This window comes from Muntiacus reevesi, chromosome X (assembly GCF_963930625.1).
Source record: "Muntiacus reevesi chromosome X, mMunRee1.1, whole genome shotgun sequence".
Classification (NCBI taxonomy): Eukaryota; Metazoa; Chordata; class Mammalia; order Artiodactyla; family Cervidae; genus Muntiacus; species Muntiacus reevesi.
In genome coordinates this window covers 42,634,491-42,648,912 of record NC_089271.1, presented here as the reverse complement: position 1 = coordinate 42,648,912, position 14,422 = coordinate 42,634,491, and the positions used below count along the sequence as shown (strand labels likewise).

Here is a 14,422-nt window from a genome sequence, read left to right as displayed (position 1 = left end):
TTTTGTAAAGGGACAAGAGATCTTTTTTTTTCTTAAGAGATCTTTATACTTAAAAAAATTGTATTGAAGTATAATTGATTTACAATGTTATATTAGTTTCAGGTATACAGCAAAGCAAATCAGTTACACATATACACATATCCACTTTTTTTTAAGGATTTTTTTCCCATACAGGTCATTACAGAATATTGAGTAGAGTTCCCTGTGCTATACAGTAGGTTCTTATTAGTTATCTATTTTATGTATAGTAATATATATATATATATCAATCCCAATCTCCCAATTTCTCTCTCTCTCCCCCATCTAGTAACTGTAAGATTTTCTACATCTGTGACTCTACGTCTGTTTTGTAAATAAGTTCATTTGTATTATTTTTTAGATTCCATATATAAACAGTATCATATATTTATAGGTCTATTTACGGTTATTTAAAACATATATAATGCAGTTCTTAAATATTGACAATAATGTATTACAAAACATTTAAATAATTATTTCAAAATATTAAGAAAACTTACAGCTTTTAATTTCCATGAACATCTGTTTTGCCTAAGTTCATTTGTTTAGGTAAGTGATGTTATTGTTTTAGCAAAAAAAGTATTTTCTTGTTAATATTCACTTAAATGCTTTACTCTGATATTCCCTAACTAAGCTTTGCTTATTTTTTTATTACCTCCTCACATGACATAAGATTTACACAAGTGATGGACTGGAGGTCATAGGACATCCTGAACCTGCATTTGTGACTTGCATTATGTTTTTATTATTACTTTAAGGCAAAAGTTCATATTATCTGTAACTCACTGGCCCCATGTCCAGTGAATCTTAGTTTTATTAAAATTTAAGAAGAAAAATGAAATGTAACCTCTATGAGGATCTTGGAAATGCTTTTATTAAGACTTTTTGATTCTCCCAGCCTCTTGATTTTAAATCTCACATAGGCAGATTCCAAAGGCAAATTGAAGGTAGTTATAATGATTGATTTGAAAATAATTTTTATGTAATAGGAGGGAATGTTGTTCATAAAGACACAGGGCGGGGGAATCTTAGGAAAAGACAACTTTAAAGTCTCTTTCAGAATTTCTGATTGTCTCACACTGATCAGGACATTTCCCTAAGTCAGACATATAAAGTGGTATGAACAGAATACATAGTAATCACGATATGTAACGAGGTTGAATTTGTCAGAAAAGTGGAGATACCTAGTGGGCTATCACAAGTCCTGTGGAAAACAAACAGAAATAACTGCTCTGTCATCAAGATTCATTCAGAGACAGAGCAGTCTCTCTTGAAATATTTAATATGGTGATTCTTGTTAAGGAAGGTCTGTTAGGACAGAGGATACTTTGCAAATTCATTCTATGTCTTCTTCAAGCTTTCCTAAATTAAACAATGAGGCGGGGGATGAGTATACAGAGCCAGGGGCTCAAGCTCGTGGGATGGGTAGGCAGTGTTTCTTTCCTCTGCCCCTTGAGTGGCCTGGGACTGATTTTTTGCACATGTGGAACCTTGGAAGAGGTTAAGGGTCACATTTAGGTGCTGGGCACTGACAGTGCTCCTGTTACTTCCATAGGGTTTTGATATTTTCTGAATGAACTGGAAGGTTAGATGCACCAGTTTTTTTTAGTAGAGCTGACCATTCAGAAGTGAGTGCACCTGGATGAATTATAGCCTCCCTTTCTAGCTGCCTCTTTTTTTTTCATTTATTTTTATTAGTTGGAGGCTAATTACAATATTGTAGTGGTTTTTACCATACATTGACATGAATCAGCCATGGATTTACATGTGTTCCCCATCCCGATCACCCCTCCCACCTCCCTCTCCATCCGATCCCTCTGGGTCTTCCCAGTGCACCAGCCCCGAGCACATGTCTCATGCATCCAACCTGGGCTGGTGGTCTATATCACCCTTGATAGTATACTTGTTTCAATGCTATTCTCTCAGAACATCCCACTCTCCCACAGAGTTCAAAAGTCTGTTCTGTACATCTGTGTCTCTTTTTCTGTTTTGCGTATTGGGTTATCATTACCATCTTTCTAAATTCCATACATATGCGTTAAGTATACTGTATTTGTCCTTATCACCTGGCTTACTTCACTCTGTATAATGGGCTCCAGTTTCATCCATCTCATTAGAACTGGTTCAAATGAATTCTTTTTAACAACTGAGTAATATTCCATGGTGTATATGTACCATAGCTTCCTTATCCATTCATCTGCTGATGGGCATCTAGGTTGCTTCCATGTCCTGGCTATTATAAACAGTGCTGCGATGAACATTGGGGTGCACATGTCTCTTTCAGATCTAGTTTCCTCGGTGTGTATGCCCAGGAGTGAGATTGCTGGGTCATATGGTAGTTCTATTTCCAGTTTTTTAAGAAGTCTCCACACTGTTCTCCATAGTGGTTGTACTAGTTTGCATTCCCACCAACAATGTAAGAGGGTTCCCTTTTCTCCACACCCTCTCCAGTGTTTATTGCTTTGTAGACTTTTGGATAGTGGCCATCTTGACTGGCGTGTAATGTTACCTCGTTGTGGTTTTGATTTGCATTTCTCTGATAATGAGTGATGTTGAGCATCTTTTCATGTGTTTGTTAGCCATCTGTATGTCTTCTTTGGAGAAATGTCTGTTTAGTTCTTTGGCCCATTTTTTGATTGGGTCATTTATTTTTCTGGAATTGAGCTGCAGGAGCTGCTTATGTATTTTTGAGATTAATCCTTTGTCTGTTGCTTCGTTTGCTATTATTTTCTCCCAATCTGAGGGCTGTCTTTTCACCTTGCTTATAGTTTCCTTTGTTGTACAAAAGCTTTTAAGTTTCATTAGGTCCCATTTGTGTATTTTTGCTTTTATTTCCAATATTCTGGGAGGTGGATCATAGAGGATCCGGCTGTGATTCATGTCGGAGAGTGTTTTGCCTATGTTCTCCTCTAGGAGTTTTATAGTTTCTGGTCTTACATTTAGATCTTTAATCCATTTTAAGTTTATTTTTGTGTATGGTGAAAGAAGGTGTCCTAGTTTCATTCTTTTACAAGTGGTTGACCAGTTTTCCCAGCACCACTTATTAAAGAGGTTGTCTTTTTTCCATTGTATATCCTTGCCTCCTTTGTCGAAGATAAGGTGTACGTGGATTTATCTCTGGGCTTTCTATTGTGTTCCATTGATCTATATTTCTGTCTTTGTGCCAGTACCATACTGTCTTGATGACTGTGGGTTTGTAGTAGAGCCTGAAGTCAGGCAGGTTGATTCCTCCAGTTCCATTCTTCTTTCTCAAGATTGCTTTGGCTATACGAGGTTTTTTGTATTTCCATATAAACTGTGATATTATTTGTTCTACTTCTGTGAAAAATACCATTGGTAGCTTGATAGGGATTGCATTGAATCTATATATTGCTTTGGGTAGTATAGCCATTTTGACAATATTGAGTCTTCCAATCCATGAACATGATATATTTCTCCATCACTTTGTGTCCTCTTTGATTTCTTTCATCAGTGTTTTATAGTTTTCTATATATAGGCCTTTTGTTTCTTTAGGTAGATATACTCCTAACTGTTTTATTCTTTTTGTTGGTGAATGGTATTGTTTCCTTAATTTCTCTTTCTGTTTTCTCATTGTTAGCGTATAGGTATGCAAGGGATTTCTGTGTGTTAATTTTATATCCTGCAGCATTACTGTATTCACCGATTAGCTGTAGTAATTTTCTGGTAGAGTCTTTAGGGTTTTCTATGTAGAAGATCATGTCATCTGCAAACAGGAAGAGTTTTACTTCTCCTTTTGCTATCTGGATTCCTTTTATTTCTTTTTCTGCTCTGATTGCTGTGGCCAACACTTCCAAAACTGTGTTGAATAGTAGTGGTGAGAGTGGGCACCCTTGTCTTGTTCCTGACTTTAAGGGAAATGCTTTCAATTTTTCACCATTGAGGATAATGTTTGCTGTGGGTTTGTCATATATAGCTTTTATTATGTTGAGTTATGTTCCTTCTATTCCTGCTTTCTGGAGAGTTTTTATCATAAATGGATGTTGAATTTTGTTAAAGGCTTTCTCTGCATCTATTGAGATAATCATATGGTTTTTATCTTTCAATTTGTTAATGTGGTGTATTACATTGATTTGCGGATATTAAAGAATCCTTGCATTCCTGGGATAAAGCCCACTTGGTCATGATGTATAATCTTTTTAATATGTTGTTGGATTCTGTTTGCTAGAATTTTGTTAAGGATTTTTGCATCTATGTTCATCAGTGATATTGGCCTGTAGTTTTCTTTTTTTGTGACATCCTTGTCTGGTTTTGGTATTAGGGTGATAGTGGCCTCATAGAATGAGTTTGGAAGTTTGCCTTCTTCTGCAATTTTCTGGAAGAGTTTGAGTAAGATAGGTGTTAGCTCTTCTCTAAATTTTTGGTAGAATTCAGCTGTGAAGTCATCTGGTCCTGGGCTTTTGTTTGCTGGCAGATTTCTGATTACAGTTTCGATTTCTGTGTTTGTGATGGGTCTGTTAAGATCTTCTATTTCTTCGTGGTTCAGTTTTGGGAAGTTATACTTTTCTAAGAATTTGTCCATTTCATCCAAGTTGTCCATTTTATTGGCATAGAGCTGCTGGTAGTAGTCTCTTATGATCCTTTGTATTTCAGAGTTGTCTGTTGTGATCTCTCCATTTTCACTTCTAATTTTGTTGATTTGGTTCTTCTCCCTTTGTTTCTTGATGAGTCTGGCTAACGGTCTGTCAATTTTATTCACCTTTTCAAAAAACCAACTTTTAGCTTTGATGACTTTTGCTATGGTCTCTTTTGTTTCTTTTGCATTTATTTCTGCCCTAATTTTTAAGTTTTCTTTCCTTCTACTAACCCTGGGGTTCTTCATTTCTTCCTTCTCTAGTTGCTTTAGGTGTAGAGTTAGGTTATTTATTTGACTTTTTTCTTGTTTCTTGAGGTAAGCCTGTATTACTATGAACCTTCCCCTTAGCACTGCTTTTGCAGTGTCCCATAGGTTTTGGGTTGTTGTGTTTTCATTTTCATTTGTTTCTACGCATATTTTGATTTCTTCTATGATTTGTTTGTTATTCAGAAGCGTGTTATTTTTCCTCCATATGTTGGAATTTTTAATAGTTTTTTTTCCCTGTAGTTGAGATCTAATCTTACTGCATTGTGGTCAGAAAAGATGACTGGAATGACTTCAATTTTTGGAATTTACCAAGGCTAGATTTATGGCCCAGGATGTGTTCTATTCTGGAGAAGGTTCTGTGTGTACTTGAGAAAAAGGTGAAATTGATTGTTTTTGGGTGAAATGCCCTATAGATATCAATTAGGTCTAGCTGGACCATTGTGTCATTTAAAGTTTGTGTTTCCTTGTTAATTTTCTGTTTAGTTGATCTGTCCATAGGTGTGAGTGGGGTATTAAAGTCTCCCACTCTTATGTGTTATTGTTAATTTCACCCTTCATTCTTGTTAGCATTTGCCTTACATATTGTGGTGCTCCTATGTTGGTTGCATATATATTTATAATTGTTATATTTTCTTCTTGGCTTGATCCTTTGATCACTATGTAGTGTCCTTCTTTGTCTCTTTTCACAGCCTTTGTTTTGAAGTCTATTTTATCTGATCTAAGTATTGCGACTCCTGCTTTCTTTTGGTCTCCATTTGTGTGGAATATTTTTTTCCAGCTCTTCAATTTCAGCCTGTATGTGTCCCTTGCTTTGAGGAGGGTCTCTTGTAGACAGCATATATAGGGGTCTTGCTTTGGTATCCATTCAGCCAGTCTTTGTCTTTTGGTTGGGGCATTCAACCCGTTTACATTTAAGGTAATTATTGATAGGTGTGGTCCCGTCGCCATTTGCTTTGTTGTTTTGGGTTCACGTTCATACAACCTTTCTGCATTTCCTGTCTAGAGAAGATCCTTTAGCATTTGTTGAAGAGCTGGTTTTGTGGTGCTGAATTCTCTCAGGTTTTGCTTGTCTCTAAAGCTTTTAAATTCTCCTTTGTATCTTAATGAAATCCTTGCTGGGTACAGTAATCTAGGTTGTAGGTTATTCTCTTTCATAACTTTAAGTATGTCCTGCCATTCCCTTCTGGCCTGAAGAGTTTCTATTGAAAGATCAGCTATTATCCTTATGGGAATCCCCTTATGTGTTATTTGTTGTTTCTCCCTTGCTGCTTTTAATATTTGTTCTTTGTGTTTGATCTTTGTTAATTTGACTAATATGTGTCTTGGGGTGTTTCGCCTTGGGTTTATCCTGTTTGGGACTCTCTGGGTTTCTTGGACTTGGGTGGCTATTTCCTTCCCCATTTTGGGGAAGTTTTCCTAGCTGCCTCTCTTATCATGTAATTTTTTTAAGGAGAGGGGAGTTTGAAATAAGCCAGAAATAAAAGAGGCATCCCTTAGCACGGTGCCAAAGTAGGCATTCAATTTTGTGAAGCTCCTCATCAGAACAACATATTCACAAATCCTTGTTGGCAAAGCGATGTGTGTGAAAAGTCAAGTCACTGAGGCACATCAAGACTTGCTTTCATTCCTTGCCAGGGCATCATTCTCTTTTGGGTAGGTACATTATATTTGCAGAATTTGTTGCTGTTATGCTGGAGTACAGTTAAAACAATGTAACACCAAACCATGAATGTCAGAGGTTAATCCCAATAGTTTTACCTCTGATTGTCTAACAGGACAATTATTTGTCAGATGCTGCCAAGTCTAAACTAATCTAGTGTAAGGAAAGGATAACCATTAGAAATATGCCATGAGTTTCTGGTAGGGTGTGTACCAGTTCTCACTGGAGTGCCATCATCAGAATCTCCTGAACCACCCCCAGAATTTCTGATTTGATAGGCCTGGGGTCAAGGAATAACTTCTACTTGATTCTCAGTGCATCCTTGGTTATGAATATTAATCTCCACTAGTGATTTTTATTGGTTCTTCAACAGGGTAGTATTTCATACATATATATCTATATATAGAGTATAGATGTACTATAATGTATACTATATATATTTACATTTTATACTTTAACATGATCTACTTGAATCAGGCAAATGTAATCACAAAATAGAAGGCATTTATTTATACTGGGCATATGCTGTATCTAAATATACATCCCATAAAGTAGAATGGTGGGGTGATGGTAAGGTTGCCAAGTAAAATACAGGATACCTGGTTAAATTTGAAGTTCTTAGTATAACTATGCCCCTTCCCCCCCCATTACTGTGTGGGACATACCTATACTAAAAATTATTCATTATTTATCTGAAATTCAAGTTTAACCAGGCATCTCATTTTTTTCAATTTGCTAAGTCTGGCTGCCCCAGGGGGTAGACCTTGGGGAGGGAATTGTCACTAAATGGAGCTGAGTAAAATTTAGGAGTGGAGGTAAGTCATTGGTCTGTGAAGACAGGTGCTTGGTACATGGTGGTTGTTCAGTAAGTTTGATGAAGAAAGGAAGAAAGAAAAGGAGGGAGTGAAAAAGGAAAGGAAAAGTGATAGACAATGATAGCACAATGCAGGTATCATGAATTATATGAGGTACTTTGAGGAGTCAGAGGTGGAAACACCAGTATCCATTAGAGGATAAGGCATTTGAATAGTACCTCAAAAGTTTCTCCGGATGAAGATAGAAGAGGAAGGCATGTTAGTCAGTAGGAACAGCATGAGGTGAAGAGGTAGGAGAGTGGTGAGGACAGTGTTGGTCACTCAGTGTGGCCAACACTTTGTGATCACATAGACTGTAGCCTGCCAGCTTCTCTGTCCATGGAGTTCTCCAGGTAAGAATACTGGAGTGGGTAGCCATTGCCTTCTCTAGGGGATATTCCTGACCTAGGGATCAAACCCATGTCCCCTGCATTGCAGGCAAATTCTTTACCATCTGAGCCACCAGGGAAGCCCTGGTGAAGAGAGGAGTTGGGAGGTATTTGGGAGCAGATATAGAATGTGTGAGGAAAACTAGGCAAGAAGGTGGTAACGCAAGAGGACAGAACACCCAACATGCCATCGTTTGGGGCTTATTCAGTGGCTAGGGGGAGATGCATAGGATTATGATCAGAGATACAGAATTCAAAAATTTTTATTCTTTTGCTGTAAGACTAAGTATCAGGCCAACTATATTTAAAAAGTTATTCCCATGAAATCAAATTCCATAAAGATGATGTTTTATAAAATTAAAAATGGAATGCTAATTTTAGTGAAGGAGTGAACAAAAGAGGAAAAGATACTCTGTCATTTCTGATCACAATGAGTGGTCTTAGTATTTTAGGATATAAACTTTAGTAGACATGAAAAGTGAAAGTGAAAGTCGCTCAATTGTGTCTGACTCTTTGCCATCCCATGGATTATCTTGTCCATGGAATTCTCCAGGGCAGAATACTGGAGTGGGTAGCCTTTCCCTTCTCTAGGGGATCTTCCCAACCTAGGGATTGAACCCAGATCTCCTGCATTATGGGCAGATTCTTTACCAGCTGAGCCGTACATGACAAGTGGCAATTCCACCTGTATATTCATTAACATAAGAAATACCTGCCTCTAGACTTGGATGTGCCTTAAGTCTGCAGTGTTACTAAAATGAAGTAAACACACTTAAGTTAGAGGTAAGAGATTAGAGTCTTAATTCTTGAAGATGAATTCCTAAAAACTAAATTTAGTAGTATGAGCAAAGATCTAAAGCAATTCCCAACTGAACGAAATGAAAACACATTCAACATAAATGAATATATCATCATTTTGATCTAAACTACAGGGAAATGTTAGAAAGTTAAAGCTTGTAGAATATAATCAGAGAGCAGGACCTTTAAAAAGAAAGAGATGTAAAATATGAAGATAAGGAAGAGCTGAAAAGCAGACACCTGATGCCTGGATATCTGCCCAAATTGTCTTTATGGGCCAATTAAGAAAATAAACATCTGAAAATTTCAAGGGCAGATACAGTACTTTTGTTGTTGTTTTTCCATGGGGTCCCAAAGAGTCAGACACAACTGAGTGACTAACACTTTTCACTTTCCATTTTGTCATGTTATACACCTTGATGATCTCAGGTGCTCTTTAGCATGTGCCGAAGACATGGCATCCTGCATATTTCTTTGATATTCAGAAGAACCACCTACTGGTGGTTTCTGCCATTTATCATGAAAGACTATAACCATTCAAATACCAATAAATAGAAATTTCAGTCCCCAAAGGACACAGTTGAGAGATCCCACTAATATTTGTGAAAGCTCTCATGTGTAACTACCTTTCAAATGTCCCATGTTAGTTTTCGATTAACATGGAATTGTGACCTTGGATTTCTTGTTATTAGAATGTTCTTGTTTAGTGTTAGATCTGCCTTCTCTTTTCAACCCATGAATGGTCTGGATTCTCTCTTGTTACCACAAGGAACTCCCCTGGCTGCTTGTAAGAACCATCTAGGGAGAAGAGTGAGGGACCTAACATAAGAAAGCGTGTGGAGGTTGCAGATACACAGGCTCTGCAAGGAGGGACAGCTGATCGGTGGTGTTGACTCTGCAGGGGGGAATTGTTGCCACTGACAAATGGGCCCTCTCCAGAGACAAACTCTTAGAGAAGAGAGAGGCTGTTCTTTTGGAAGAATGGCTCCTTCTTCTCTTTCACGGTGGCTGGCTGCTCTTCTCCATGTTTCTAGCCTGTTTTGCCTAAGACATTCCCTCCTCTCCTCCACTTAGGTAACTTGTGGCTGTAGTACAGTGAAATACGGTTCAGTGCCGACTGTGAAGCAATGGTGCTTACTTTGGGCTTGAAAAATCCAGGTTCAAGATACTTTCCTGCCATTTGTGAGTGCATAACCTTGGGCATGTCACTTAACCATCCTGAGTTTTCTCATCCATAAACTGAATATTTGTGTTTCATGCATTATCTGCATTATGCAATTATCGAAGATTAAATGAGAAGAATATATGAAAGCATATCCTAGGGCTATGATGATGATTATAATGATTAGTATTTAAAAGTTTAGTGGGTGGGCCAGTTCTTCCCACTTTGAAAAATATACGATTCCTATTTTAAACTATAAGCAAGGTGAAAAGACAGCCCTCAGACTGGGAGAAAATAATAGCAAACGAAGCAACAGAAAAAGGATTAATCTCAAAAATATACAAGCAACTCCTGCAGCTCAATTCCAGAAAAATAAATGACCCAGTCAAAAAATGGGCCAAAGAACTAAACAGACATTTCTCCAAAGAAGACATACAGATGGCTAACAAACACATGAAAAGATGCTCAACATCACTCATCATCAGAGAAATGCAAATCAAAACCACAATGAGGTACCATTACACGCCAGTCAGGATGGCTGCTATCCAAAAGTCTACAAGCAATAAATGCTGGAGAGGGTGTGGAGGAAAGGGAACCCTCTTACACTGTTGGTGGGAATGCAAACTAGTACAGCCACTATGGAGAACAGTGTGGAGATTCCTTAAAAAACTGGAAATAGAACTGCCATATGACCCAGCAATCCCACTCCTGGGCATACACACTGAGGAAACAAGATCTGAAAGAGACATGTGCACCCCAATGTTTATCGCAGCACTGTTTATAATAGCCAGGACATGGAAGCAACCTAGATGCCCATCAGCAGATGAATGGATAAGGAAGCTGTGGTACATATACACCATGGAATATTACTCAGTCATTAAAAGAATTCATTTGAATCAGTTCTAATGAGATGGATGAATCTGGAGCCCATTATACAGAGTGAAGTAAGCCAGAAAGATAAAGACCAATCCAGTATACTAACACATATATATGGAATTTAGAAAGATGGTAATGATAACCCTATATGCAAAACAGAAAAAGAGACACAGAAGTACAGAACAGACTTTTGGACTCTGTGGGAGAAGGCGAGGGTGGGATGTTTCGAGAGAACAGCATCGAAACATGTATATTATCTATAGTGAAACAGATCACCAGCCCAGGTTGGATGCATGAGACAAGTGTTCGGGCCTGGTGCACTGGGAAGACCCAGAGGGATCGGGTAGAGAGGGAGGTGGGCAGCGGGATCAGGATGGGGAATACATGTAAATCCATGGCTGATTCATGTCAATGTATGACAAAAACCACTACAATATTGTAAAGTAATTAGCCTCCAACTAATAAAAATAAATGAAAAAAAAGAAAAATATAGGATTCCTATTTAAAGTCTTACTAAAGAGAAATTGCACTAATTTGCTTATTTGAATTTCTATAATGAAGTACACATGCAAGATAGATGGAATTCCTGAAGAAACTCTTGGCTGTTGAATAAATCTTATATATTTTAAAAGCTGTCAGCTATACTTAAAAATATAAGTATTTTTAAAGAGATATATAATGGTTCATGAAAGTACCTGGAATGCCCATGCTTTTATAAGGGTGTTCAAGTATGCAATTTGTTCTAAATGTCTAATCTTGAATGATTAAATAATTTGCATACTGTTTTCAGTCACATGAATTAAGGGCTAATTGAAGTGTAATTTTTTGCAGTAAAATTATATCATCTTTTATGTAGTACATTTAAAAATATTCCAGGCCAGTTCTAATTTTATAGTTTTATTATTTTAATTTAATGTAGCAAGTAATTAAAAATTGCTACAAAGAAAAGAAGATGAAAATGATTTTAGTTAATTTCCCCTCAACAGAATGAAAAGATGATTAGTAGAATAATGGAACAGAGCTCAACACAGTTCCTGGCACATAAAGACATTCATTAAATGTTCTTTAATGAATAAGGAATGAATAATTTCTAGACTTTGGGAAAAGGCACTATTCTCAGTGCTACAGAAAATATGAAGAAGATTGCTTGACATCTTTATAATAAAGTGCCTCCATTATGGTGCAGGTTACACAAGCCAATTTTTCTCAAACTGTTAGACCCTCAGTTTGCTGTGCTTGGCTTTTCTTCTTTTGTCTTTGCTCCTAGAGTAGATTCCCAGGCTTAAGTCAGCCTGCAGATGTTGAGAGACATTTCTCCATGGTTATCTTGCATTTCTGTGAATCTTGCAAGCAGAAACCCTGACTGCTCTTTGTTCTGGATTATCTTTTCAAGGATGTTGATATAGCACACAGCTTTGGAAGACAAAGGTAGTCTCTCCTTCTGGAGCAAAAGGCAAGTTTACTCACGGCCTTGGAAAACAGGTGAAGTCTTCCTCCAGAACAAAGGGCAGACCTGTTTACTGTACAGTCTAGTAAAGGTAGGGGGCTTCTCCAGTGGCTCAGATGGTAAAGAATCTGCCTTCAATGCAGGAGACACAGGGGACCCGGGTTTGCTCCTTGGGGTGGTAGAATCCCCTAGAGAAGGAAATGGCAGCCCATTCCAGTATTCTTGCCTGGAGAATCCCATGGACAGAGAAACCTGGTGGGTTCTCTGTTCCATTATTCTACAGTCCATGCAGTCACAAAGAATTGAACACGACTGAGTCATTGAGCATGCATGCATTAATAAAGATAATCTCTCCCTCTGAGACAAAAGGCAGGGATGCTTATTGTCCATTACAAAAGATTCAGTTTCCCTCAGCTCAGGGTTCCCGTCCTATAGTGTAACACACTGTGTGTGCAGAAGTTACCTGGCCCTTGTTGTGTCACTCTTTGGGAATCTGGGCTCAGCTCAGAAAACTGGTACCAAAATATTGATGTTCTGGTTACTGTTATTATTGTGAGTAATAAACTGTCCTTTGTCTGTCACCAAAGCATCTCATGTTATCTACCAACATCCTTGAAATTGTGGCAGGCTAACTTGTCAGCTAGCAAGCAGGATAAAATCTCAATCCCTAAATAATTCTTGCCAACAGGTTTCAGCAGTGTTAGGGTAAGTTGGCTGGTTATGGTGTGGTATAGTTGATACATTCATCTAGTTAGGGAGCCTTTTTTTACCTCCAGTGGCTAGTTACCATTTGGGTGTACTCGGGGACCCTGGGTCCATACTCTCAAGAAAAAAAGTGAATGGGCATCATAGGGTTGAAAGTAGAAGGTACTGTGAAGCCTGTGCTAACTCTCACTTTGTGGGAGTGGTTGGGTGGAGGTGGACAGAGGCTGTAGAGAAAGGAGGAGGGAGAAGAGGTTGGTAGAAGGAACAAGATTCCAACAAGCTTCAAAGCAACATAAAGTCATCCGTGCTTATGGAAGCTGTAAATCAAGGTGTTGGCATCTACCACAGTGAAGCTTAGTAGTTTTCTTTTTTCAGTCAAGAGTGCATTTTTGTGAGTACGCTGCTTCGGGGTCTTAGTTCCTTGTTTAGCTCACATTGAGTGCTTGTGAGTGAAAAAGTGAGCATGCTTGTTTTGGGGAAAAACACGATGGCGGTGTCTGGCACATTGGATCACTCCCTTCTCCTTCCCTCTTGCCATAGTCTTTGTGTGCACACACTAAGTCGCTTCAGTCGTGTCCGAGTCTGTGCAACCCTATGAACTGTATGTGGCCAGGCTCCTCTGTCCATGGGATTCCCCAGGCAAGAATATTGGAGTGGATTGCCATGCCCTCCTCCAGGGGATCTTCCCGACTCAGGGATCAAACCTGCGTTTCTTAAGCCTCCTGCATTGGCAGGTAGGTTCTTTATTACTAGTGCCACCTGGGATTACTTTATACTAGAGTAAGCCCTAGTACCACTTAGGCAACTCTAACAACATACAAGGCTGGTCAAATTACTCTGAATCTCAGGAGCCCCAGCTCCCTCTGGAACCCCTAGAGTTTGAACATTCTGATGCTACTTCTCCAAGTGCCAGTCCTTTGCCCACTTCACCATGGTGAGAAAACATTCAGGGTTGTTAAAAAGATGTGCTCTGATCTCTTGCTGGTGAGCCACATGATGAAACAATTGTGTTTTATTTCACATTGTAGGACTTTTTATCCGACGTCATCGGATTTCTCTCCCACCTCCTGATGACGATCATTTTTATACTGTGTATCATTTTAACGTCAACACCGACATTGTCTTTTATGGTCGAACATTCAAGATTTATGACTGTGATGCATTCACAAGAAGCTTCTTGAGGAAAATAGGAGTCAAATTAAATCCCCCAGGACAATGTCCGGAAGATCCTTACATGAAAACACGGAGAGAGGTAAGTTGACTTATCCATGAGCTCTAGTCTTCAACATGAGAATTGGTTCAGAATCAGTGAATGGTATCAGTACGTCTGATAGGTGAAAGGACTTGGGGGGCCATGGTCACTGGAGTTGTCCTCTTTTCCTTTGGGCTGGACAGAGGCTGGGGGTTGGCTTCAGTGCAGGAAAGACTCACTCTCTGCCCTCAGCCCCACTTCTCTTTACAGAGAGTGGCCCTTCCAGGCAGGGGGAGTCTTCATGAGCTGCCCATATGGGATGGTTTCTAAGAGCCCGGGATTGGCTTTGTAGTCACTGACACTGAAACAGTTGGGCCCACTCTTACCTGGCTTTTCTTTTCCCATTTTAGTTGCCTGACTCTGGGGAAAATCTTTGCTCCTGAAACACTGAACCAAGCTT

At 38.7% G+C, this 14,422-nt stretch overlaps 1 protein-coding gene across 4 annotated transcripts in view; it reads left to right on the top strand.

Annotated features, from left to right (window-relative positions):
- The window catches only part of EFHC2 (EF-hand domain containing 2), a 242,871-nt gene that overhangs the window by 94,517 nt on the left and 133,932 nt on the right, over nucleotides 1–14,422 (top strand). For all 4 annotated transcript variants that reach the window (XM_065915700.1, XM_065915701.1, XM_065915699.1 and 1 more), the window contains exon 4: nucleotides 13,799–14,022. In XM_065915700.1, coding sequence (XP_065771772.1) covers nucleotides 13,799–14,022 — 224 coding nt within the window. The remainder of the gene's footprint in view (nucleotides 1–13,798; nucleotides 14,023–14,422) is intronic.